The sequence below is a fragment of the Staurois parvus genome, unplaced genomic scaffold (genome assembly GCF_062004578.1).
Source record: "Staurois parvus isolate SC_StPar_1 unplaced genomic scaffold, SC_StPar_1.0 ptg000525l, whole genome shotgun sequence".
In the NCBI taxonomy this organism is placed as follows: Eukaryota; Metazoa; Chordata; class Amphibia; order Anura; family Ranidae; genus Staurois; species Staurois parvus.
In genome coordinates this window covers 6,190,086-6,217,684 of record NW_028318321.1, presented here as the reverse complement: position 1 = coordinate 6,217,684, position 27,599 = coordinate 6,190,086, and the positions used below count along the sequence as shown (strand labels likewise).

Genomic DNA, 27,599 nt, shown 5'->3' with positions numbered 1-27,599 from the left:
TTAACTAGTGACCAGTGACAGAAAATGAAGAGACATCTCTCCAATGGGTACACAGACAACCACAAACATTTTTTTTTTTTTGTGGGCAAAGGCCTGTCGACCAATAGAAAACATTGCAGTAATTATGGAGTTGTTATCTTAACAGGTGCTAAGAAAGATAAAGAGTGGATGCATTCTTACATTGAGGGCTAGTTCACACTAGATGCAGTCCAGTGCATTTTTTTTCTGCATCAAAAATGCATGCACAGTGTTTTCCATGTATTCCAATGGCCCTAGTTCACACTAGTGCAGTCAGTTCCAGTCAGTTTCTGGTGCAGAAAAAAAAGAATATGCTGCATTTTTTCTGCACAGAACCATACTGGAACATAGCAAACTACATCAAAACTGCACCGGAACTGCGTGTGGTGTGAACTGCAAGCAAAAACATATCCGGAAGGCATCCAGAGTGCATTTTTGTAGTGTGAACTGGCCCCTAATGATCCATCTAGTGATCAATATTAACATTTCTTTTTATATTACAATAATAAAAATATGGAAGGGCATACAGGTATTGAGGAGAAAATTGGGCTTGGGATAGCATAGTAGCCATTAATCATAAGAATGTTTGATTCAACACTAAATTTTATATCATTTGCTTTCTGTATTCCTAAAAAGTTTTAAGTTAAATTCCCTCCACAGTTGTATAATAGGCTCAATAGGGAGCTCCGATGCTGACATTTATTACATCAGCATACCATGAAGGGTTTTTGACATGCGGTTTAGCTTGGTGTGTGCACAAATCATTGCTTAACTAGCCGGTCACTTTTTAAAAATGTGAATCGTTTTAAAGCAAAGTGTTAATGCATGCTTTCGGAAGTGAATTTTACAGAACAAAAAGTACAAAAGAAACATTATTCTGATGTTCACAGCAAATTAGGACCACACCATAGACATTGAACATTCATGTATGATCAGCTAGGTAGGTTCAGATTTTGTGGTCGCTTTATGCATAAACAGAGCATTCAGGCCCACAATCCAAGTGTACCATCATGATTTATCAATGCTTTTGTTTATTTTGCGTTAGCAAATCAAGCTCCCAGGGAAAGTCTATCCAGTGTAGTCACAGACAGCAATACAAACGTGACAGAGCTTACACACCTTCCCTAATCTGGCTGGAGTTGGTCTTTTCATCTTAAATCTACTAAATACATTCCAGGTGCATCAAAACAAAAAGTAAAAAAACCCTTTCCCTGCCAGCATGCTGCAAAATGTGGAATCAGTGGTCTATCTGCAGAGGTCTGCCATACCCCTGCTGAGTCAGACCTATAACTCTATAATCTGCAAAACTCATGCTCTCTGCTAATTGGAGAGCTCCAGCTCTGAATCCGCAGGAGGTATGTTGAACCTCTATGGGGAGACCACTGCTTTAATACACAGAATAAGTATCCTTTTGTTCAGCATGTTGGCAGGGAACAGGCTTTTGCTTTAACGCTGTAACAAATATATAGCATTGTCACTGAGAGGGAACTACATTATATAAATCCTGGATGAATTGAGCATGTAAGAAATGATGCAAATGATAAAATATTATAAAAAATCACATAAGGGCATAAAAGTCCATAATGTCCATGAATCTTAGAGAGGGTTACAGGTGAAGGCAGCTTCCCATAGAATGAAGCAATACTCCGTGGAAGATAAAAACGGACACGAGGGGGCACCAATCTGAGTGTAGAGGGTTAATCATTTATTAAAAATACATAAAAGTTGATAACTACTCACAAACAAAAGGAGTATGTAGGCATATAAAGCAATCCTCAGGTGAACCATCAGGAAGCCACCGCTGGCTTCCAAAAGGAGTATGAAGGCATATAAAGCAATCCTCAGGTGAACCATCAGGAAGCCACCGCTGGCTTCCAAAAGGAGTATGAAGGCATATAACGCAATCCTCAGGTGAACCATCAGGAAGCCACCGCTGGCTTCCAAAAGGAGTATGAAGGCACATAAAGCAGTCCTCAGATGAACCATCAGGAAGCCACCGCTGGTTTCCAAAAGGAGTATGAAGGCATATAAAGCAATACTCAGATGAACCATCAGGAAGCCACCGCTGGCTTCCTGATGGTTCACCTGAGAATTGCTTTTATATGCCTTCATACTCCTTTTGTTTGTGAGTAGTTATCAACTTTTATGTATTTTAATAAAGGATTAACCCTCTACACTCCGATTGGCACCCCCTCGTATCTGCTTTTCAAGCTGAAGTTAGAAGCTGCCTGGATACCATGCACAGCTGTGGCTATTTTCTAAAAATTATGAGCTGTGAAGACGTTGCATACCTTTTGTTTAAACACACTTGCAATGTAGTTAGCTGAATTTAATGAGTAAATCATTTAGGCTTGAGGGCCAGTTCACCCAGTGTTTTGGGCTGCAGAGCTGTGCTGCAGAGGGTGGTGTGAAGCACTTTTTTTTTGTTAACCAAACTTTTAATAAAGTGTACTAATTGTCACTTCATTCAAGTCACTGCTCAGCAACACAGTACACTACTACTGCTGTGCAGTGACATTCGGGACCATGCAAAGCGGTGCAATATTATGAAAACATATTGCATAATATTGCACTGCACTGGAGAGTAGTGTAACACTGCATTCTGCTCTGAAAATGACACACAGAAAACCAATGTTTTCTGTGTGCCATTGCAGTTACCTGCATTTTTCCATAAAGAAAAACACAGATGACTGCACATAGTGTGAATGAGACCTTAAACTATGTTCTTTAAAGTCCGTCCATACCTTTTTGGACATTTGGCAGCCCTGTTAACTTTCAGCACAATAGCGCAGTGTCATTGTTGTGTAGATCTTGGAATATCATATCCCACATCTTTCTCAGCCTTCTCTGATACAACAGAACTTTTTTTTTTACAACATTCTCTTCAATCCCTAAAGCAAGGAGTAAGCACATTTTTTTTTAGTCTTTAATATCTGTAGATGTGGAACATATCCAAAGGGATTTTATACAGCTAGTTAGGGCGATCTGTCAGAATCCTAAAAAGGGATTTTATGGAACAATTTCTTGATTTTAGTTAAATATCAGAGCCATAAGCTACTTTTCTTAAAGCGGTTTTAGATCCTAAATTCCCTAGGAAGTAATGAAGTATTTTGCCAGTGGGATATTAAAATGTGTTCATTTTTAGGTTATTCATTGAACACCAGTGCCTTTTTTTTATTATCATTTTATTTTTTTCTTAAATATGTATGGCCAGAGTAACAAAAGACGTGTTGTGCATGGCCTAGCAGAGGACCTGTATTATGTTATGTGTAATGCTTTTCTGTGGTTCAAGCGGTGGGGCAAGAAAATAAAATAGAAAATAAAATCTATCAGCATCTTGTGTCGAGCTGGGAACAGTACATTGCTTTGAAATTATGCTAATATGGAAACCTCCTGTGTTCTCTCCTCCACCACCCCCCACTATACTCATTTCCATACACTTTTATTCTTTTCACACTTAAATACCTAACGCAGTGAATTATAGTGTTTAAGAAGTACAGCATTTGAAATGTTCAGATGCATTTCTGCTTTATCGCTTAATATTTTTAGCAACATTTAAAATTCATTTAAAGGAGGTCCCTCACCCAAATATTAAAGAAGGACAACCACCAGTGGTTTTACTTAAAGTCCCTCTCTTTGGTGCTATGACCACACTTCTTAAAGTTTTACTTAAAGTGACTCTCTTTCCTGCTATGACCAAATGTGGACTGTTATGACCAGGTAAAACTCCGACACTTCCAGGTAGAAATGGAACTTGCCCACACTCTCCTGTCCCAATGCCATCTGGTATGCTCATAACTATGATGCATTGTCCTACTGGCTTTGGTTAAACACTGTATGGGGTTAATTTACTAAAACTTGAGAGCGCAGAATCAGTTGCAGCTCTGCATAGAAACCTATCGGCTCTCAAGTTTTTTGTCAAAGCTTAATTGAACAAGCTGAAGTTAGAAGCTGCCTGGATACCATGCACAGCTGCACCAGATTATGCATTCTCCAGTTTTAGTAAATCAACCCCTATGAGTCTATATTCCTTTTTTTCTCTCTCCCCAAGATTTAGCACCTTTCTGTGCTCCCATGTCCCTCAGCATGGTGGATCCTTTTCGGCTATGGTCTGGGCCAGGGGTCTCCAAACTATGGCCCTCCAGGTGTTGAGGAACTGCAAGTCCCATGAGCCTTTACAAGACTCCAACAGCCACAGGCAAGATGCCCAGAGGCAGAGGCATGATGGGACTTGTAGTACTTCAACAGCTGGAGGGTCATAGTTTGGAGACCCCTGGTCTTGGCTAAGAACCTAATGATAAGATATTCCACATGTCTGATTGGGAAATTTTTGATATACAAAAAAATTATTTTGATATCTAATAATGGAAATAGTAGTATGAATTATATACCTTTACATACCTTTTACCTGTATATTCTATTTTATGGGATGCCATGCCTCGCCAGGATAATTTGAATTTATGCATATTATATTTGTTTTTCCTTGTATGCAAAAGTTGTTTATTGATATTTTGTCTGTTATTAGAACTCCCCTCTCCTGAAGTTCTTTGGGAAACCCACTTCAAATGGCTCAAACCCCTTTGGGGCGGAGCCTGAACATGGCGGCAGGGGAGAGCTCAATGTAGGAGCTCGTGGACGGAGCTCCGTTGTCTGACCTCCCCAGGCCTCCAAGCTTATCCCCTGGGGCATGTTAGAGCCCTGCGGCGGGGGACTTACCCGGTCTGAAGGCTCCCGGCGGAGGAGAGACAGATGCGGGTGAGGGAAGAGAGAGGAGCGGCTGGTGACTGGGGAAGAGAGAGTCCCTGGACGCTGGGAGACGAGAGGGGCCGGCGCGATCACGTGACCGGCCGCAAGGCACCTCTGGGAGATCAGGAAGCCGGCCGGCCGGCGTTTTGCGGGGAGAGAGCAGCGCCGACCTGTTTGCCGGGGGCCGACACACTCTCCCCCTATCCCCCTAGTAACCCAGGAGCCTAAAAGAATGTGGAAGGAGAACCATTGAGACCTGGACAAGGAGTCTGAAGAGACCCTGGGGAGTTCCCCCCCATGAACAGACCCTCAGAGGAATCGACCGAAAAGGCACTCACTGGAAGAAGACATAGGAGGAGGGTGAGTGACAGATGTGAATTGCATTTGAAGATCTATTAGGCTGACATCCAAGAAATAGAGTGTATATGAAAGGGGGGACCCCTAGAGACTGTATAAAAGGTGGAAGAGGCTCGCAGAGAGAAGAGGAGAGGCTCGGGGGGAAGGAGGGGGAGAGGGGTGAAGGAAGAGGAGGAAGAGAAGAGAAGGAGAAAAACCAGCAGGGGGACAGGGCAGAGACTTGAAAGTTTAAAGAAATAATATCCCGCCCTACCCACAAATTTATAAAGGACTATAAGAAGGATAAGCGCCACAGAGAAAGATGAAAAACAAGAATGTAAAAGGAAGTGGGCTTAAAGGGTCCCAGACTGGCACAATTAAAAAATATACATCCCAAGGAAACGTAACCCCAGAAAGACCTCAGAGCAGACCTGAAAAAGGAGAAGCAGACCTTAGTATGGAAAGAAGCCCTAGAGTATCAATAGGCCCTGATACTAGTAACCAGCAAATATTAGGCAATACAGAGGCGGAAAAAGACCTACAAATACCTAATAAAAAGGAAATGGCAGAAATGTTTAAAGAACTTGAGAAAACAATAAAACAAGAAATGGTAAACATTCGCAGTGATCTGGGACACCTCTTGGAGAGAGTTGAGGAAACGGAGGAGAAAGTTAAAGGTCAGACCCAGGCTATCTCTGAACTTGAAAAAGAACTAACTAATATAGGGAAAATCCAAGAAAAACTGTTATATAAGGCTGAGATACAAGAAAATAAAGACAGGAAAAGAAACATCTTGATACGTGGGGTCTCAGAAAACTTAAAGGGAGAAAGTCTGCAAGAGGTGGTTTGTAAAATATTTAACATTATAACAGACAGCTCTGAAATGGAAAGGTCTAAAATAGAAGGAACCTTTAGAAAAGGAAAAATCCTGAGAAACCTGGGGAAAGAAAGGCCGAGAGATATAATTGTTAAATTCTATGAACTTCGGGACAAAGAAAAAATCTGGAAGAAGACTAAGGGAAAATCAGTAATTAAGTATGAAGGAGGAGACATACAGATATATGCGGATCTGGCTCCAGAGACTTTGTGGAGAAGGAGAACTTTGAGACCCCTACTGGAAAGGTTGAAAGAACAAAATGTGCAATATAGATGGGGGACTCCCGAATGTTTAATAGGATGGAAAAATGGGACTACAGCATACCTTAGGTTTCCAGAAGATATGAAAAATTTTTGTGATAGTTTAAAAATTCAAAGAACGGAAATCCCTGGCTGGGAAGAAGAACAATGAGAAAGTAGAGCGAAGAGAAAAGAGAACTGGCAATGTGTGGGGGGGAGAGGTGGAGGGGGGGAGAGGGATGGGGAAAGAGAGAGGTTTTTTTTTTTTTTTTTTTTTTTTTTTTTTCTTCTCCTCCTCTCACCTTCTACCCCCACTCTATTGCCTTAGCTATGGATTTTTCTTCTTTTTTTTTTTTTTTTTTTTTTTCTTCTCTTTTCTGCCGGTGATAAATCCAGGGAGGCTTGGGAGGTTATGGGGAGGTTAGACAAGGGGAAAGTCGTCCATGGACGGAGTCTTAGCCCAAGGACCAAATCAAAGGTGGATTTTTAATCCATAAATGATTAGTAGGCAAATGTTAGGCCTAAAAAGAGGGGGGAGGGGAGGGGGGAGGGGAGGGGGGAGGGAGGGGGTTGGAGGGTTGGAAGGGTGGGAAATGGGAGAGGGAGGTTGTTTTTTCTGCAAAATAAAAGATGATATAAAAGCAAGTGAGAAGGGAGAAGGAGAGAGAAATAAAAAATATAGATGGAGGAGAAAAGAGGAAATTTAAGGAAGATGGAAGAGATTCAGTTTATAACATATAACATAAATGGGTTGAACTGTCCCGGGAAAAGATATAGATTATTTAAAGAATTACACCATAGAGATGCCTCAGTGATATTTTTACAGGAGACACATCTTGAGATAAGTTCAAATGTTAGGCTGAGGTCTAAAAATCACCCAACATGGTATTATGCAGATTCCCCGGTTAAAAGAGCAAAAGGGGTAGCAATAGGCCTGGCAAAGAACGTTAGGTTCGAGTTGGAAGACAGAAAAACAGACCCAGATGGGAGATTTTTGTTCTTAAAGGGCAAGTTACAGGAGATCGAGTGTACACTGGCTAACATTTACTGTCCTAATAAAAAACCGGAGGAGTATCTGAAAAAGGTGTTGAGGAAGTTGATGGACTTTAAAAAAGGACGTTTGATCCTGGCAGGGGACTTTAATTTTTGTATGGACCCACAAAGGGACGCCACCTCCCATATAAAGACAGAAGGAAGTAAGGCCCTGAAATTATTGAAAAAAGAACTACACATAAGTCAATTGGTAGATGCCTGGAGAATTACACACATGCAAGATAGAGATTATACTTTTTTCTCAAATATGCATAAGAGATATTCAAGATTAGATTATATATTAATAGAACATCAATTAATTGACCACCTGACCCAGGTAGACATAGAGACAATATCTTTGTCAGACCACGCTCCAGTTACTATGAAAATGGAATGGGGGAGAAGGAAAAGTGGAGGGCTGGGATGGAAATTGAATGAGACACTTTTAGTGGAAAGGGAAATAGCTCAGAAAATAGGGGAGGAGATCGAACGCTTTTTTAAGGAGAATCAGACAGGGGAGGTGTCAACAGCCACAGTGTGGGAGGCACATAAAGCTTATATAAGAGGAATATTAATGGCGATTGGGGCAAGAAAGAAAAAAGAAAGAAGGGAAAAAATGAATGAGCTCTTAGAAGAAATAGGTAAATTAGAACAAATACATAAGAATAGAATAACAAAAGAAATAGAGCTGAAGTTAAAAAAACAGAAGGAAGAACTGAAAGAAATGATAGAAGAGGAGAGGAGAAAAGTATATAATAGAGTTTTAAGTGAGAGATATAGATGGGGAGAAAGACCTGGAAAGTATCTGATGAGAGCCTTGAGGAAAAAGAAAAATAGAAATTATATAGAAAAAATAAAAGATGCTAAAGGAAACATGAAACACTCAAATAAAGATATCACCAAAGCCTTCATAGAATATTACAGGAAACTGTACAATATAAGCCCCTTGGAAGGTTCAGAAACTATAGACAGTGAGAAAAATCAGAAAAGAAAGAAATATCTGGAAATGGCTAGGTTATTAAAATTAAATGAGGATCAACTAAACTCCCTAGATGCAGATATCTCACAGGAAGAAATAAAACTAGCATTAAAGGGGACAGTGTCGGGGAAAAGCCCAGGTCCAGATGGTTATACAGTGAGATACTATAAAAAATTTTGTGAAATCTTAGTACCAAAACTCAAAAACTACATGAATGCACTAGGTGGAGAGATGGAAGTAAGAAGATAATCATTACAAGCCCAACTCGTGCTCATTCAGAAAGAGGGAAAAGATCCCTCTCAGTGTTCTAGCTATAGACCTATTTCACTATTGAACACAGATACTAAGCTGTACGCAAAAGTCCTAGCAAACAGATTGAAAGAGCTAATGCCTGGATGGATACATGAGGATCAGGTGGGTTTTGTTCCAGGGAGGGAAGGAAAAGATAATGGAGTACGATCATTGATGCTAATCCAAAAGAGTAAAAAGGGAAAAGAACCGGTGGTACTACTGTCTATAGATGCTGAAAAAGCGTTTGATAGGGTAAACTGGAGATTCATGATGGATACTCTGGAAGCTTTGGGAATCGGGCCTAGGATGAGAGAGTGGATAGGAAAGCTGTACAGATACCCCTCGGTGGTCATTGGGGTAAATGGGGAGAGGTCAGAACCCATTGAGATGTCAAACGGAACAAGACAGGGATGCCCATTGTCCCCATTGCTGTATGTTATATCTCTAGAACCTCTATTGTCAACAATAAGATTGAATAGAGACGTAAAGGGAATCCTGATAGGAGATACGGAACATAAAGTTGCTGCCTTCGCAGACGACTTGTTGTTCTATGTAAGAAACCCCAGGATAACACTTCCAAACTTAATGAAGTCACTAAAGGAGTACGGAGAACTATCAAATTTAAAGATAAATCCAACAAAAACGGAGATTCTAAATATAAACATCTTAAAAAACGAAAAAGAAAAGATACAAAAAGAATTTCCCTTTAAATGGAAAGATAGAGATATAAAATATCTAGGAGTAAAACTCACAGCCTCACATAAACATCTATATAAACTAAACTATATTACACTGATTAATGAGATTAGAGATGAACTAAAAAGATTGGAGGGAGGAACCCTGACATGGATGGGTCGTATTAATCTGGTAAAAATGGTAATAGTACCAAAAATCATATATAGATATCAAATGATCCCAATTAAACTCCCAGAGATTTTCTTTAAAATAATTAAGAAATTGATAACAAGATACATATGGAGGAATAAAAAACCAAGACTGTCATACGAACTGCTAAGTAGGAGGAAAGAAAGAGGGGGTTTAGGGCTCCCAGACTTTAAAAGATATTACAAAGCGGTAATACTGGCAAGAACCATAGATTGGATATTTAATAATAAAAAAAGCTGGGTGAGAATAGAGAATGAACTCAGTGGAATAGATTTGGGAAGAATGATATGGGTGCCAACACAGTATAGGGGTTTAAATGACAATGTAAATACATACACTTTGAATGTTTTAAAGATTTGGGATAACTTACACAGAAGTATGAAATGGACTTTTAATTCTACACTGATTCCACTAAAAAATACAGAGTTTTTCCCCCCAGGTAGAGAAGAAATAGGAGGGAAGTGGTTTAAAAAAGATAAGGTGCAATTAGGAGATATCTTGGTGGGAGACGAAATAGGAGCATTTGGCGAATTGAAAAAAAAAGAGGGAGAGATTTTCACTAAATTAGACGAATGGCGGTATTTCCAATTGAGGTGTTTTGTCGGAAGTTTGCCAAGACCTTTAAGGACAAGAGACAATTGGAACTTGTTCGAAAAGACATTGGGAACACAAGGTGATGGGAAACACGGGATTGCTAGAGTTTATAAAATACTCACTGAACTAGACACAAACACGAAACCAACATACTTAACAAAATGGGAAATGGATATGGGAGTTGTGATAGATGAGGAAAAGCAGAGGAGAATGTATAGATTAACTCACGAAAATGTCTCTATGAGAGAAGTAGAGATGAACTATAAGTGTTTGACAAGATGGCACATTTCACCAATAGTAGAAAATAAGATGTGTGAAGAGAGTACACCGCTGTGTTGGAGGGGATGCGGAGAAATAGGTACAATATACCATATTTGGTGGGGATGCCCAAAAATCCAGATATTCTGGAAAACAATAATCCACTTAATAAGAAAATTGACAGGAATAGATATAAATCTAGATCCAGAAGTATGTATCTTGCACATCACGGATATAACGGTAAATAAATATAAAAAATCAGGGATATGGTACTATATAAACGCTGCAAAAGCCCTGATACCCAAGTTCTGGAGGCAAATAGAGGCACCAAAGGAAGAGGACTGGATTGAAAGAGTCGAGCAGATTAAAAAGATGGAAAGGTTGTGCCATACCCAAGAAGATAAGATGGAGGTTTATTATGGGAAATGGGAGAACTGGGAAAAAGCTAGATTATATATGAGATGTAGGAAAGAATAAAGATAACAGAAAAATTTCCACTTGCTGATACAAGAAGACGCAGAGAAAAGATAGAATAGGCAGAGGGGATACGGGGTGGGGGGTGGAGAAGGGGGGGAAAGGTTGCATAGAGTATATAAAGTAGAAATGTTGGTTAATATAATATTATAGAATATATTTTTATATATATATATTTATATTGTGATGATGAAATGTAATTAAAATGGAAAATTAATAAATATTTAAATTATAAAAAAAAAAAAAAGAACTCCCCTCTCCTGAGGAAGCATTTCTGCGAAACACGTTAAGATACTGCAGCCCCTCTGAAGCTCAACTTGGCTGAAATTGTAGCATACAGTATATGTGCTGTATTTAATTGGTATACATCTGGTGAATCAATATCTTGGCCTTCTTCCAGAGCAGTTATATGTATGTATATGTATGATGTGGATGGGATCAAAAACACTAAGGGGTTAGGTTCATTACTAAATATGTGTGTTTTTAAATTGCTTTGTCTGATGGGAGCCATTGTTTACTCACATTTTTCTGGGAAGTGGTGCTGGTCAGCTTTTTGTGCAACCCTTGGCTAATTATTAGAATCCCTTTACTGTCAAACTCCAGCCAAATTTTATTTTTAGTTTTGTACTGTGATAGGAAGAGTTAGAACCTTTGTTGAGTTTTTATTGCTGTATGTGTTCCCTGTCCCAGTGATAAGGTGACACCTGCTACAAAATCCAGATTGTTGGAGCAGATTTTTTTGTGCATTATTTCTGGTGGATAATATGCAGCTGGTATGCAATGTATGCAGCTAATAAAAAAACAACTCACATGCAATACGTATATGGAAAAAAATGTAAGAATGCATATTGATAGCCAATGGTATTTGGACAATTTAGGATATGAGACTATAATTGGGTATCTATTCTATCTAATACATAGTTTGGCCAGCTGTTTTTTAGTCCAAGGATCATATACTTTGGATTATATAAGGATAGTTTGACTCTGCAGGGTATTCCAATACAGTTTTTTATTCATAGATGGACAGCAAGTTATTCAAGGAAAGCTGTAACCAATGTTATGGATATTTAATCATCTATGATTATATACTATGAGATTGTGAGGCACTGCCTGGCAGGATAATGGAAGATGTATATGTGTCACCTACACATGGTGAGGGGCTCCAGGGTTTATGGCTAACATGGAGAAAAACAATGTTTTATTTCAGTTAGATTCTTAGGTTCGTTCTGGATATCGGAGCCTAGAGGCTTTGTAGAGCTTCAGGTTGGCTAAAGCTTTCATTCTAAAGTGCAAATCTTATCTGGTAGCCAGATTTCACTTTTATACTCAACTGTCTACAGGCCTTTTGTCAGTTGACTGGTGCTCAGGGCTCTCTTTCTCTGCAGTTGGAACCTTCTGCTGGGTGAAAAAACTGAGTACTGCCAGAACACTAAAAGGTACACAAGCTGCAGAAGAGTGGATGTTTCTGTATTTTATGCTATGGAATATATAAATATATATATAGGACAAATTTCAAGGAGTGAAAACAGCATTTATTTTTCGACATATCCCTCTGCTGCATCTATACACTTATCCCAATGTTTAACTAATGCCTGCAAAGCTTCGGCATAGAAAGATTTGTTAGTACGTCGGAACCATCCTATTATAGCCTTCTTCGCTTCGTCATTACCGCTGAAACTCATCTCTCGTGCAATTTCACAACAGGTTATGCTTTATGCGTATTATACAGGATCAGATGTTCCACGTGCTGAATGTTTACAGGAATAACTGCTGTGAGCTGGCTGTTGTCACTGATGTATGGCCATCTTTGAAACCTTTACACCATTCAAATGTCTTACTGCGGCTTAGCATCTCATCACTGTATGTGCCTGAAGTCTTCTGTGGATATCCCCAGGTTTTACACCTTCATTCACCTTCGTTCAAGAAGCTTCATGACCACACGCTGTTCGATGCACACACTAATACTGTTGTCTGCCATCTTGATTAACAGTCTCTGGACTGGCCCGCAACAAGCGCCCTGCCTATCAGTAAAAAGACACACTTGCCACTTACTACTGCATGTACTACTACCATGCTAGCATTCCTTTTTATACCTATAAAATGAAAAGTCCTGGTTTGACCTGAATGCCCTTCGTGTATATATATATATATATATATATATATATATATATATATATATATATATATAAAGAGAGAGAGAATCTTTCTGTACCATTCTCTGCTCTACTCTATTCAAAACCAAAAATACAAGGATTTGGCTATTGATACACTTTAGCAGTTGGCTCTAGGTTATTATGGTGTGAACATGATGATTTTGAGATATACAGGTTATAATGGTACCTTGAGCAGATATTGTACAGCAGGTATATAAAAGCAGGCTGTGCTATAGGTGAAAGGCTCCAATATTCTAACTTTAGACCTGGGAAAAATTGTTTTTCTGTACTTTTGTTAAAAAAGGCTTTTTAATTAGAAACTGGGTTGAGAAATAAGAACTAAGGCAATATATTTTCCCTCAGTCAGTCATGATGGGCTCTAGTCTTGTTTCTGGACAGGAGTGACGACTGCAAGTGACTGCAAAACTGTTCTTGTTGCCTATTGGCAGCCAGTATGCTTCTCCATTTCAATCCTTATCTTTTTATTCCAGTTTTGATGATAGCCATGGATAAGGCCCTCTAGCACAATAATGGCTGCAGCAGGGCAGGCTCCTCTGCTTGTTATTGCAGATCATGCACAGTTCATCTGAAGGCAGTCTCAGGAGAGATGCACTGATGAGGTTATTGGTGAAAATGTGCTCTAATATTGCAGATAATGCTCTATAGCCAAGCTGCCCATTTCAATTAAAAATGAAGGCCATGGAATGTTCTTTTTTAAGCTATATGCCCTGAACCTTCAATATTAAAGGAACATCATCACTGAGAGCTTCAAATTGAGAGGGTGATAAGGAAACAGAATGGAAAAAAGCTGAACAGTTGAACCCAAAGATGAACTGAACAGAAAAGTGTACTGGCTGAACTTTTTCAAACATGCCTTTTGTCTTGTCAAAGAGACGGTGATGGATGAAATGAGAAAAACCTGACATTTGGCCACGTGAATTTAATCAAAGTTTGATGGACAGTCCACAGAGATTCATCTCTTTGAAGTAGTACAGTATCTGGGGAATACTTTTTCTTAAGACTTCAGTAAGCATTCAGGACGTCACATGTCTCTGGTTCTGAATATGTTAGTCTTTTGTCCTTTTCCTTTGCATTTGTACCACATTGAAAGTTGTATATGACGTATTTAACAGGTCTGAATCTGTATAAAAGTCACAGGATGGGGCTTAAACAGCCAAAATGTTACAGGGGCTGCAAACTGCTGTGTTTCAAGATCTTACATTTGTAGCACCCTCCTGGTTAGACAGCAGCTGAATAGCAGCTCAGGTGCAATAGCCAGAGGGGTCAAATTTGGGTCAGGGCTGAGAGATTCTGCAGGCCAGCCCCTCTGGAATTTCCCCCTGCTCTGAGGCTTTCAGAGGAGGGCCTTGGAGACAGTGGGTGGATCTGAGGAGTGGTTGGCTGCACCTTTGTGGGACCTCAGCCAATCCCCAACAGGAGGATTGGCAAGGGGTTTAAGAGGTGTTAGAGTCTGCTCAGTAGCAGGAGTTGGAGATTTTGGTGGGATAGGAGTGTGAGTCAGCAAGATGTGAAGGAATAAGGCTGCTAGGTGGCTTGCTGGGATGGGGCCTGCCTGCACACCTGGAGTTGGAAAGGAGGAAACCTCAGGACTCACTGTTCCCCTGAGAGAAGACCACTTGTGTGGCAAGGAAGGAGCAGCCCAGCTGTTAGGCCTGGTAGCAGCAGTCATTCCACAAGCTGTACAGGAGAAGATCTGAGTGAGTACACCTGCACCCCCTGGGCAGATAGGGGAAGGACCACTCTGGTGAGAAACCAGATTAGCCTTTTACTAGTGACTGTACACCTTACTTAGGAGAACAGAAGCTAGATCCCCTGCTCAGGAAGAAAACCTTTGGATTGCTAGAGGAGTTCATCTAGAGTCTGGGGTATTACAACTGGAGCTGCTGCCTATCATTCCAATAGAGATTGTTGTGTCAGAGAGAAGAAGCTTTGCATAGTTCAGGAAGTTGTCTTCAGAGTTCAGTTCCCTTGGGCATCCTATACACCCCAATACCCTGGTCCAAGTTTAATTCTCTCTATAAAATAACAAAACCAATGCCGAAGGCCTGATTTCTGTCTGTGGATGCAAGCTGTGTGAAAAATGATAACTGACTGGCTGTACAGGACTATAGGGGGACCCAAATTCAATAACAACCCCTAAGGGGGTAGTGTTACACATTTTTATACACGTTTCTAATTATTTAATTCAAGGCAAACATCTTAGTTACACAGCTAAAATACATGTATGGGAGATTTTGTATATCTTTCAGTCCTACAATTTACACAGGTATTCTAGACAACAGAGCCAAATTGATAATCTGACTCTTCTGTAGTTTATATAATAATGTCATAATGTGGGAGTGAAACAGTCCAGACTCCATTCCATGCACATGTTGATAGCCCTATAATCAGATGATTTCAGATAGGTAGGAATTTGTTGGGAACAGCATAAAAGTCTTATAAATGGGAAATTATAGTTGGATTGCTCCAGAGAGACCATTTGTTGGAGTCATGTCTACAGCTGCAGTAGTCCACCAGTCTTGCCAAGTGACAAGGTTCTGGTGTTTGAACTGTGGGATATTATGACTCCAGAAAATGTTAAGAAATAAGGAATGAACTGATATGAGAAAATAATTCACATCTTAATTATATTGCATCAACCAAACCAAGAGAAGAGGCCAGAGTTCCACTTTTGGAGTATAATTTTAAACTCCAGAAAACCTAAACAGTTCTTTCTGGCAGTGGGCTGCTCCACACACTGCAAAAGTTACGTGCTTGTTTCTAGCTAGGGGATTTGGAAAAGCAGATTTACTTATCTGATCCTCTGCTCCTGCAGGCACCTCTATATTGTTAGAGTGGTCTATACAGCCATTTCTCACCATGATTCGATGATCTAAGGTCCATAGCCCTGCATTGGATATTAGGACACTGAGGGACAGTCTACTGCTGGAGCACTGGGGAATGTAAGTAAAGATGCTTTTATTGGCCCCTAGACTAAGCAAGCAGTTTAAACCCCACTGCCCCACTGCAAGGGATAATTTTTAGGTATCTTGGAGTGGGGCTCTAGCTTTGTGTAAAAGAGGTGGAAAATGTAATGTGAAAGTATAATTGATGTCCCTGGGGATGACAATGGATAGGTTGAGTTTAGACCCTTGGCATGTGAAGTGTATTAAAGTAATTGTAACAACTGTAGGGTATGAAGGTCTTGTAAAAGACTCGATACTAAACATAAATGAGGGAGAATAAAGATATACAGGAGGGAAGATATGGGTGGTGGAAGAAAAGAGAATTGGAGGTAGTGGGGAGGAGAACAAGGAAAGGACGGGAGGTAGGAGGGTATCTAATGAGGGGTTGGAAAAGTAAAGATGTGTAAAAATGTTAGCAAATAAGATATTAGTTACAGAAAACTAAAGGGTGAGTTGTAGGGACTAAATGTGCAGATATTCCTCCACTATTATACCCCAAGGCCAAACTTTGGTTCCCGTGGGAGTATCCTACAAGAGAAAGTGGTTAGTGCAAAAGTTGCAAAGCATAGTTGCTGCCTTGAATTGTGTCTCATAACTTTGCATACATGTTGGCACAAAAGGGGATACATTTTCACTCATAGGTATGTTGTGTGCTATACAATGTAAATAAAGGATAGGCATAAAATTCAAATATAGAACTTCAAAAACAGAACATGTATGTCACAGAAACGTGCTCAAATCAGAAGAGTGTTGAGCTAGTGGAGGCACATGTCATTGGCTTTGGTCGTTCACAGGATTATTATAAGCTGGCCTGAATAGTCACCCTGCACATCTTATCTCTGGGTGTCTTGATGGTGCTTGCTGGTGACTACCTAGTGCTCAGTGTAGTCTGTAGGAGTTGAAGATTGTATGCCACTTAACTCTGCAGGAACTGCCCTGATGAGGTTGTTATTGTGCCTGCCTCTGTTCTCTTGATCATCTAACTGAAGCAGAATAGCAGTAGATTGTTGTTGGTATGATTCTCTAAAAGACATAAACTGAGTGACTCTGTGTTCAGTATCTTTTTTTTCAGGATCTCAAGTCTGGAAGTTAAAACAGAGATGTCCTGGGTGACATCTGCAATATCATTATCTGTAGGAAGACTGTTCCAGTTGTAAAGGTCTTGAGGATGGACATAGTAGGCAAGGTTTGTACAGGGATCCTGAGGTCCAAATCCAGTACCAGGCCAGAGTCTGCAAGCTGGGAGGTAGTGTGTGAAACAGCAGAATGGGATACAGGAGACAGTAAGATTGCAAGAATTTAAATCCAGGGAGTCCTTCCTTCTCCCTTTTGTTAAGGAGGAAGGTTCTATATTTTTACTGGCTCTATAGAATTAGTTCTGCTATCAAAGTCAGCATGTCTATTGCTACTCCTTTGTGGGAGAGGTGTAGAGTGTATTTTACCTCAATAGGGACCTCTGGAGAAGTCTGTATTACACATGTTTTGTGGGCAAGGTTTCCTCCAGAGTCCTGCATGGTGTTCTGTCTCCCAGACACCATGCCGGGACTAGGCTGTGGTTCATTAATTGTTGTGGTGGGCAAAAAAGAAGACTTAGAGATGGTTTGCATCCCTTGGGGCTTCCTCTTCTTAGACCCCTTTCAGATGGGGTGGATATCCTAAAAATGTGCAATTGCTCAACGTGCCCATTATCCTTCTTTGCAGAATACTTTTTTAAAATGAGAAATACCCAAGAAAACCTAGGGTAAAAAATAGCACTAAATGTTTATAAAAATATTTTTTTAGTGGGGGGTGGATGTAATGCCGCCCAGTGTAAGATTTTTTTTGTGTATAGTTAGAGGCTTGCTAGAAGCATGGGTAGAAGTCATCCTGGGAGTGAGTTAATAAGGTTCTTCAGGTTAAGGCTGGAGGGCTCTGCAGGTCAGTTCTCTGATACTTCCCCCTGCTCTAGAAACTTTGTTGGTTTCTAGAAACCAATAGGCAGGGGTAAGGAGGGGATGATCTGCATACTTAGGGGGAATCTGGCAAATCCCCAGACAGGAGGTCTGGAATGGTGGCTAGGTCAGCCCTTAAATCTGAGAGAGCCTGGTCAGCAGGGGATTCGGGTGGAAGATGGAATGAGAAAGTACTCCTGGTGTGGAGCCTGGGAGGGGACTCCAGAGGAGAGGAGTCTCTATAGGCTGGAAGATGGACAGAATGACCTCCAGTGTCCCACAGTCTACCGTCTGTGCTCCTTGCAAAGACTGTGTGCTGATTTTTGTGCCTAAAACGTTGTCTTCCAAGTTGTTTCAGTTGCATTCGGCATCCCATATACCCCTAGACCCTTTCCAAGTTTTTAACCCCTAATATAACAACAAAAAGCAAACTCATGGACTGTTTACTGACCGGATGAAAGTGTGGAAAATGTGTGTATGCAGCCTGGCTGTGCAGAGCTTAGGGGGACCCAAAAACTCAGCGGCCCTCAAGAGGGAAGCGCTATATATATATGTGTGTGTGTGTGTGTGTGTGTGTGTGTGTGTGTGTATATATATATATATATATATATATATATATATATATAAAATAAATATAGTACCCTCCTAGTTAACTAGGTCAAACAGAATTTCTGTGTAAAGACTTGTAATATAGTTCAGGACGTTTTGTCCTCTGTTGCCAGTATCCTTGGGCATCCCATACTCCCTTTACCCTATCCAAGTTTTACATGCCCAATACAATTTCAAAACAAAGCTCAAGGACTGTTTTTTTGTCTCCTGAAGCAAGTCTGAATGGTAAAAGTGTGATGCCTGATTGTGCAGGAATATAGGGGGACCCAGTCTTCAGCAACTCCGAAAGGGTTAGTGCTACATATACCTTACCCATTCCCTTATAACAGATAAGACTAATTAAAGATGTTCAACTCAGAGGTTCCTTCTTGGTGATTATGATTTGTGAATCTCGACAAATCTACCCCTGCCTTAAATTTAGCAGTACACTGGCTAAAATTGGCTTTATAGTTTACTAGTGAACAAGTGTAGGGTACTAGTTTCAATAGGCAGCCTTTACTTCATCCCTATAAGCATTCCTGCTAAATTAGGATGAATGACTGTGTCTATACAGCTGCTGTGACCGTATAATGTTACATAGACTGCCTGCATACAGGTCCAGGTGGCTCCAGATGCATAAATTAATGGCTACAGGCTCTACAGGCCTCAGTGCCCATATGAATGGGGCCTTAAACGTAACGTGTGCAAGAGATTATGAAGTGGAATTTTACTGGGTGCCAAGTTGTTATCATTATCTTATCACATTTCTCTATTGTGTGAAGGCTGAAACAGCATATAATTAAGATTCCATTTCATGACGATTATAGTTCTTTTAAACAAGGTGCTTTGAGTTATGCAGTAGCAGAGATTTATTTATATCAGAAACACTAAAGTCAGTGAAATCAGCTCTGATTAGAAACAGTACAATCAGTCAGGCTTGGGCAACATCTTCATTTCTGTTTTACCTAGTGTTTGTAAACCAAAAGAAATTCAATTTTTAATCATGAGTCCTTCTGTATCTTAAAGGATGTTGTATATTTTCAGCAGAGATATTGTAAAACTCAATCTATCCTTAAAGAGGACCTGAACTGTGGAGGCTGTGCCCACAAAAGGCAAATAGGGAGCAAAGGACCAGTCATCAGCTAATCTTTTCCCTGTTACTGACCTTTTTCTGCACCAGGTCATTGGAGGTGGCCATCTTGGTAGAGAATACAGGCTGTACTTCCACATGTCAGAACTGCCTCCTTTATGACCGGTAGGGGAGTATCCAAGAAAGGGTAGGAGAGGTGAAGGGAAACAGACATATAGAATGAATGAAGCTGAAGCAGGAAGATCCTTGTAATGCAGCTTTCTCCCCAGCAAGGGGAACAGTGAGCTATACATCACCAAATCTCACAACAAACCTCATAAGACTAGCAGTCAGGGGTAGGAGTGCCTCTCACACAGCAGATATTCAGCTATAAGGCTTTAGGCCCGGGAATGTCTAGACATACTCACATGTCAGGAAGAGAACTGCTATTTTCAGGAACAATTTTTCATGGTACTTCTTAGGCACAATTTGCAAATCTAGATGTCTATAATGAAGCAGATAATTTTTTACGCTAGGCTGAATATTTATTACCTCTCTTTGAGGCATGCAATATTATATGTAGCACTACCCCCTTAGGAGTCTCTGAGTTTTGGGTCCCCCTAATGCTCTACATGGCCAGGCAACACACATTTTTCCACATGTGTGCACTCGGAGTCAGTAAATAGTCCTTGTTGTTTTTATTAGGGGTTCAGAACTTGGATGGGGTCTAGGGGTATACAGCATGCCCAAGAGCACTATAAAATTGAGGACAACTTAGAGCACCTATGTACAAAAACGTGGACAAAAATAGTCTCTCCTTTAAGTGCATTCAAAGCTCTTTAGTTTGCCTCCTCAGACCCCAGATGAATCCTCCTCTTCACCCAGCTGCCCGAGGGTATCCCACAGAAGCTGCCAATTTAAAACAAACAGTCCCAGATGAGAAGCTAGTTGGGTTTTCCACCTGACTGTCCTTTCCCTTTATCCAGCTCAGGAGGTACAAACGTACTCACACTGTCCTTTCCTGTCAGCTTGGTGGTTGGTGGCTGCCTTCAGGCCTTACATTGGGCTGGCTCCTTCCCTGCTGCTCAGGATGTCCTGGGGGAGGGTGTCTCTTCCCTCCAATCAGCTCTCAGAGCTCTCCTCACTAAGCTCTGCAGAGTGTAACTTCAGATCTCAGACCCCTTTTTTGAACTCTCAGACAAGCTTTAAAATTCAGCGCTTTGAAAAGATGTAGAGAAGAAAAGACTTCAGATAAACAGGCACAACATAGTATGTAGGAGGATGTGTTTGACCTCTGTGTATCACCTGGGACTAGTCACTTCAATGGGTATATGTAAGGGTTTACAACCACTTTAAAGATAGTCTAGATAGCAAGACATACAGCAAACAAGTAAACTAATATTTTAAAGCAATAATACACAAAGAATGATCAAATATACACATGTAAAGAAAGAAAAAAAAATCTGGATCAACTATATTACCCTAAATACACCCCTCCAAGAATCTCACTTTTTTAATTAATACATTAATTGATAAATAAAGGGTTGCTAAAATCTGTCTGTTGATCCTTTATCAATAAGAAAACCAGCCCTAGAAATGGTCTCTAGTGGGTCTCATAAAAGCAGAAGTCAGTTGAAGGAGTCCCTAAACCACTATTATTGCTCTCCCACAGAAGGTGTTTTTACACTTACCTGCTGATAGGTTGAACTCCCAATAAATAAAATCTATATAACCAACCAGTATAAATCAGTTTTTTTCTTTTTTTTCTTCTGCCTTCTATTTCCACATGAATATACAGTATTTTTGCAACTTATTGAGTAGTCCCTATTTACGTATCAAAAGTGTTTATCTTTGAAATGATTTTGATCTCCGACTATGACCTGGAGTTTCCAGAATACAGATGTACTATTTGAAATAAGTCTTCCTTTTTTAAAGGTCACATTTATTTACAGGCACATGATTGGCCATTAGTGTTCAGCAAGTTGTTATTTCTGAAGGTTAGGTGAGTTATAATTTTAATCAGTTTTCTTGGAATATGTTCCTATTTATACAGTTTTACTTAATTCTTGCTAAATTCCCATTGCTGAATATGGACAGGAGCGACATGTAGCCATGAGTAATACCTATATTACTCAGATCTCAAGTGCTCCTTTAGGAGCCTTTGTTATGTTCCTGTTATTATGTGCAAAAGAGTACTGACGTCCTGATTTTCAGCATGATTAACTTGACTTTCATCAGAATTCACAGAAAACACAATGTATCTTGAACTAAGATTTCAATAATTTATTTATATATTCAGTGTGTCCCTCTGTCACCTGACAGCTTGAAAAAAAATCAATTTGGACCCCTGGCAATGTCATATGGATGTCAGTTTGGGTTACATACCTGGTCACATATTCTCTGTAGGGCCCAGTGCAACATAATCAGTTTTTAAGTTTTGTTCTTTTGGCAATGCCGTCACCATGTGTTTTATAACTTACCCATTTCAATCTTTGTATAGTCCTGTAACCTGCATGTTTTGATTTGTGACTGGCTTGGAAATGTTTTAAAAATATCTATTTGCTCACTAAAAATGATGCTTCCTGCACAGTGTTCTATGTTGGCAGAGCTGAGTAACAGCCACACCCCTCACCACAACCTTCTTTAGGCTAGGTTCACACCTATGCAGTTTGCGTTTGACCCAATTCTTCATTGTGTTTTGCACCTGTGTTTTTGCCGCGTCTTGTGGGGTTTCTTTTTCTAATTTTTTTTTATTTTTCTTGTTGCTAGGCAGACTCAAAACACATAAAAAACACACTACATGCTTTTCTGCAGTGTTTCCATTGAAGTCTACAAAACCAAAAACGCAACTTTTTGTGTTAAAAAAAGTCCCTGACCCTTTCCAAAAAACGTACCGGGCGAAAACGCGGATATGTGAACGTGTCCCATGGGAAATCATGTTAAATGGACTGTAGTGCGTTTCTGCAAAACGATGCAGAAAACGCTGAGGTGTGAACCTAGGGTTACATAGACTGGTATTGCAGAACAGAGTAGTGGGTGTGTCTAACCAGATCTGTTAACATTACTGGGAACAGGGGGGTCTTAATTAGGTTCCTATTGAACTGCAGAGTTATACCCTGCTGTGCTGGAGAGCAGAAGCTAAGTTGGGTACACATAGATCACATTTGCTGAACCGGTCGAATTTCGAATTGTGTGTGGCCCTCCCTGTTCAACAGAAGTAATCTACTGATCTGATTAACAGGACTGCTGGAAAACTTTCATTTGACCAGCTTCTGCAGCCACTGCTGTCTGAGGGGCTGTAAACACAGCTGACTAGCTTTTCCACCCCCCTGGCCACTCACTGTAATTCTATTATTACAGCTTGATAGGGCTGTACACATGCCGCAGCAACAGAGCTAAAGCATTTTAACGTGGGCTAAAGAGTTTGACAGCTGGCACTGCCTTTCAAACTTGCCCATTAAGATCAGTGGGGTCTCACTGCAACCACAAGCCAAAGGCTTGGTTTGCAGTTGGGGCACAATCCTGCACAGTAAAATTGCCATTTGGCAATTTAAAAAAGGAACAAAACAAACAAACAAAAAAAAAAAACAGGCATGGAAAGACGGTAGTAGCTCCTTCTGAATGTCTGCCACTGTCCAAAAAATGATCCACCGCAGAAGGCTTATCAGAAGACAGTGAGTTTACAGCCTGTCTGAAAGAACAGGTCATACCAGTGCTGATCCTCCATGCAATGAATGTTGTCACCTTGGGAGAGGGTATGTGTTACTGAGAGGATCACCAGGTGAAAAATAAAATAAAAAAAAACTCTGAACAAATAAAGCTAATGTGGCCACCATGTACAGGAACTAGTAAGCTGCAAGATATTGCATTTTTGTTTTTTTGATACACGTTTTCTTTACTGGGCATGATTGTTTCATTCTGAAAAAAAAAATTACATTGAAAAAAAAGTTCTTTACATGCATTAGACATTGCAACTCTTCTCATCCGGCACTTCACCTTTGAAAAGCTCCAACATAAATATATTTAAGGGCAATCAGTGCTGATTGTTCTTATGCACATGTGAAGTTAATTGCACAAAATTGCGAACCTCCTCAGACCACAGGGATCAAAATGGGAGGATATTCTTTTTACGGATTCATGCCTCCTGCCCTCAGTGTAAAACAGACGTTTGTGAATTTCTCTAAAAAGAAAGGGGATTGTGTGTGTGTGTGTGTGTGTGTGGGGGGGGGGGTAGAAATATTTGATTTCTCTAACATTGCTGTTGTCCTTGTATGTATTTTTCACTTCAGGTGCAAGAAGATTGCCCTGCCAGTTTCAATATGCCAGTCTCTTCATCATGTGTCCGTGTGTCTCCATATGCGTGTCAGAGACGGACGCCGCTTCAGGACATCAACCGAATATTCACGGTAATAATTACTGGCTACATAGGCATCAAAACCACTTGCTAAAATAATGATACACCAGGCAGTAGCTCGGAAGAAAGCGAACTCTAGGGTCAGTTTTATGGCGGTGAAAAGGGAATTTCATTGCGATTTTTGAATCTCGTCTCAGCAGCAAGCAAGGCTTGTAGTGACAAAAATAGTCAAGTTAATTGCAGAGGGCTTAGGCTGGATTTTTTCAAACACTCAGGAATCAATAGCGAAAATCATTTCTGCATTCTTCCACTACAGGCTATTTTTCATGTTGAATGCAACATGTATTTTAAAAAGGATTATTTCACAATCAAGAAAAATTTGAAAGTTGACTTGATCATCACTTTGCTTTAATCTGGGTATACTTGCTTTCAACACATCAACTTTCCAAACGACATTTAAATTCAAATCATAGAGCGATAATATCCCCCTCTTTTTTCCCCCCGCATCTCCACCACATTCTGATGCGCTTTAGATCCATAGGTGATGTTCCACTCTAGAAACATCAAATGTATTTTCTTGTCAAACATATACTTACTGCAGCTCTCCGACTCATTTTACTGTTATTGAGTTCTCAGAGAAGGCAATGGTTCAGCTGTGGATAATCTCAGAGATTACTTCTTTAAGGTGTCCCAGTGTTCGACGCTTGGCAAGGCTTGTAGCTAAGTCGTTTATGCTTGCTATGCAAAGCTGGGACACGCTCTGCATAGTGGGATATTGAGGTCACAGCATGCATGACTTGCTCCGCAAATAAAAACAGATTTATGGGGACAAGTGCAATTTTCTTATTTTCTAGTACTTTGTGTACATACACCTAAAGCAGTTTAGTTTATTAGCCAGTTGCACATTAAATTCTTTGTGTTGGCGTTGACAGACAGTATCTGAAAGGTGCAGTGCTGTCTCGTTGAAGACAGAATGTACTATCAATGAATATGTACTCAGCCAACCTTTGAAAAACTGTTCTACAAAAGTAAAGGTAAGAAAAATTGGAGCCAAATACTTGCTTCCTTACACTATGTTCATACATATGAACCATATGGGTATTTGTAATAATAATAATAATAATAATAATAATAATAAAAAAAAAAAATGTTTACATAATAATGACAATAATCATAACCCATGATAAAAGTAATAGCCAAGCCTGATGGTGGATATTACATACCAACACTACTGATAACTTGTGGTAAAAGAAACCTGCCACAATGCTTGCTGGTAAAGGGGTATTTATGGTGCATAAAGGGCTAAAACCATAGGGCTAAGCCTTTGTACAACATAGCTTGAAAGTCCAATTAAAGTCCAATGTGTAGTCCAAGGAAAACACTCCTATGGTCTGCTTGAAACTTGTGGCTGCTATCCAAGAGTTAGAAGTGAATTCTGAAAACAGAATGCGAGCAGAAAAAAATAAAGCACCATCTAAGTGCAGCAAATCAATCATTTTTTTTATTAAGCTCATAAACTGACAACTCACATGTTAAAAACTGCATCCCGGTCCCAGGTTCCCCCTGTGCACTAGGCAGCCATCGCTGTGTCTCTGTATGGATACTGTAGCAGGTAGAGCCAACAACCAGAGCCAGGAAGCGGAAGAGTACTGCAATCCAGCTTGGAGTGCACCACCAGTGCAGGGGCAGAATTGACATCAGTCCAGGGACATGGAGCAGTGTGTGGGCGTGGCTACATGTTGCAGAGCATGTGCGCTCCTTCCTCAGGCCTTGGCAAAATACAAGGCTAGTTGCTATATATACAATATATGTAGGGATGGGCAATGTGATCAGGACGACAGCTGTGTGTATACCCATTTGATAAGCGAGCTGTGGTTTTTATTACGTAAGTTGCCAATTTATAAGCTTAATACGTTTTTGGTTTTCTGCACTTAGATGGCGCTTCCCTTTTTCTGCTCACAAGGCATGCTGATATCTCTTTATGAAAATGCTTGATGGCCCTTTTTTTTTCTTTTTTTTTGCCTGCTGGTTTCTGTCTTTTCAAAGTCATTAACATAGAAAAAAAAATGCTGATAAAACCTAACATCATATATTCCTAAACTAATGAAGGTAGAGGGTCAGTGCAACAGCTGGCAAACTAGTTTTTCCAGAAGGATATTGGCAATAGCAGTACCCATATATCTCTAATGAATGGTTTACTTTAGAGTGACTTCCTTTGACGATTCTTTACACTTTCCCTCTCTCTAGCAGGGCACACATTTCCTTGCTCCAGAGCTGCTTTATTTGGCTGCTAGGGCTGGAAAAGGAAAGGTCTGTGTAAGCTCCACACCACTTGTCAGAGCTTAAACAGGGCTGAGAATGGGCTAGTACTATCACTTGGGAGAGGTGGAATGAGCCACATGTTCTTGATAGTGTGGGAGCAAAAATTTAGGAACATGTTTGCTAAGAGGATAGGTTTCAGGATTTTAGGATTAGGTGGCGATACAATGCCTCCTCAAAGCTTCTCTATTGCTACCTGAAGCACAATCCAAACACGGATTGCACTTCAGACAGCAAAGCAGGTCTAAATGAGGCTTTAATGTACTAGACATGCTTCTGTTGATAACTTGCTTGATAAATCACCCTCACTGAATCACTTTAATTAATACATAACTGTCATCTACTACTCTAGCACAGTGGAATCCCTTAGTTATGTTTTTCGAGGAACCAACCATCAATGATGCAAATAGCAGAAAAATGTAAAAAACTGCATTTCAGCAAAACACTTCTGTGAATTATTCAGAAAGCTTAGCAAATAAATTCTATTAATGTACTGTATAAATGCATCAAAACTTTGTGGTGAAATATCATCTTTAGATTATTTTATAATGGAATGCTTGCCTGTAGAGTTGACAGAACCCTTTCATAACATCAGTAGTTAATGATGCACTATTCTCTATCTGAGATCTGAATGTTTTACAGTGGTGTCATAGGAGATAGCAGTTTTCTGTCAAATTCAAAGGCCTCTTGCATGTTGCTAGGACAATGACAGGCCAGCAGGCAGTGTAGGAGAAAGCTGTAGGTGATAGGCCTAATAGCACTTTATAAATTGTCAGATCAACATTTGCAGAGGAAATAGGAAATCATACCAAGGTGGTGCCATAAAGCTAATGTAAATTGTGGGAATAAGGTGAAAATGAAATGCTTATACTATTTCTCATGAAAAGGGTCTACCAATTAACTTCTGTACAATCAGCCTGTTGGGCTTTTTCCCACTCGATCAGCGCCGTCTGCTTTAGCCAGCAACACTGATCAGTGTGTTCTGATAGCGGAGTAGGCTCCCTACTATCAGAACACAATAGCGCAGCAGAGCTTAACCCCGCATCCACCTTGAATGTGTAGATGAGGGAGTCGGATCTTTTAAATTTTTGTTCAATCCATTGGTTGAACAAAAAGAAATGAACTATACATTTTCTGTCAAATATTAAAATCATTAGCAACATGCAGTCCCCAGCAAATAGATGTTGCTTAGTGTCAGACCAGAATTGAAAACCCACCCTGGCTTATATACCCCAGCAACTCCATTTTTGTTCACAATGAGGCACTTCCTCTTTTAATTACTCTCTGTTCAAGTGGTCATATGTTTGCAGTTATTTTAAACCTGTGTTGTGTTGATTATTTTATGTGAAATTACTTGCACGAATCTTGCTGTCATACACCAACTGAGGTTGAGAAGTTTAAACCCAAAAACAAAAATTTAGTATACTGAACCTTCCTAGTCCTTACTAGTTCTAGGTGGCTCCATTAATTTCCTTTTTTTCTGGTGTGTT

General features: G+C 40.1%; 1 protein-coding gene across 2 annotated transcripts in view; it reads left to right on the top strand.

Annotated features, from left to right (window-relative positions):
- Positions 1-27,599, top strand: part of DNTT (DNA nucleotidylexotransferase) — a 432,122-nt gene that overhangs the window by 47,533 nt on the left and 356,990 nt on the right. For both annotated transcript variants that reach the window (XM_089690283.1, XM_089690284.1), the window contains one exon: positions 23,726-23,842. In XM_089690283.1, the coding sequence (XP_089546409.1) occupies positions 23,726-23,842 (117 nt within the window). The remainder of the gene's footprint in view (positions 1-23,725; positions 23,843-27,599) is intronic.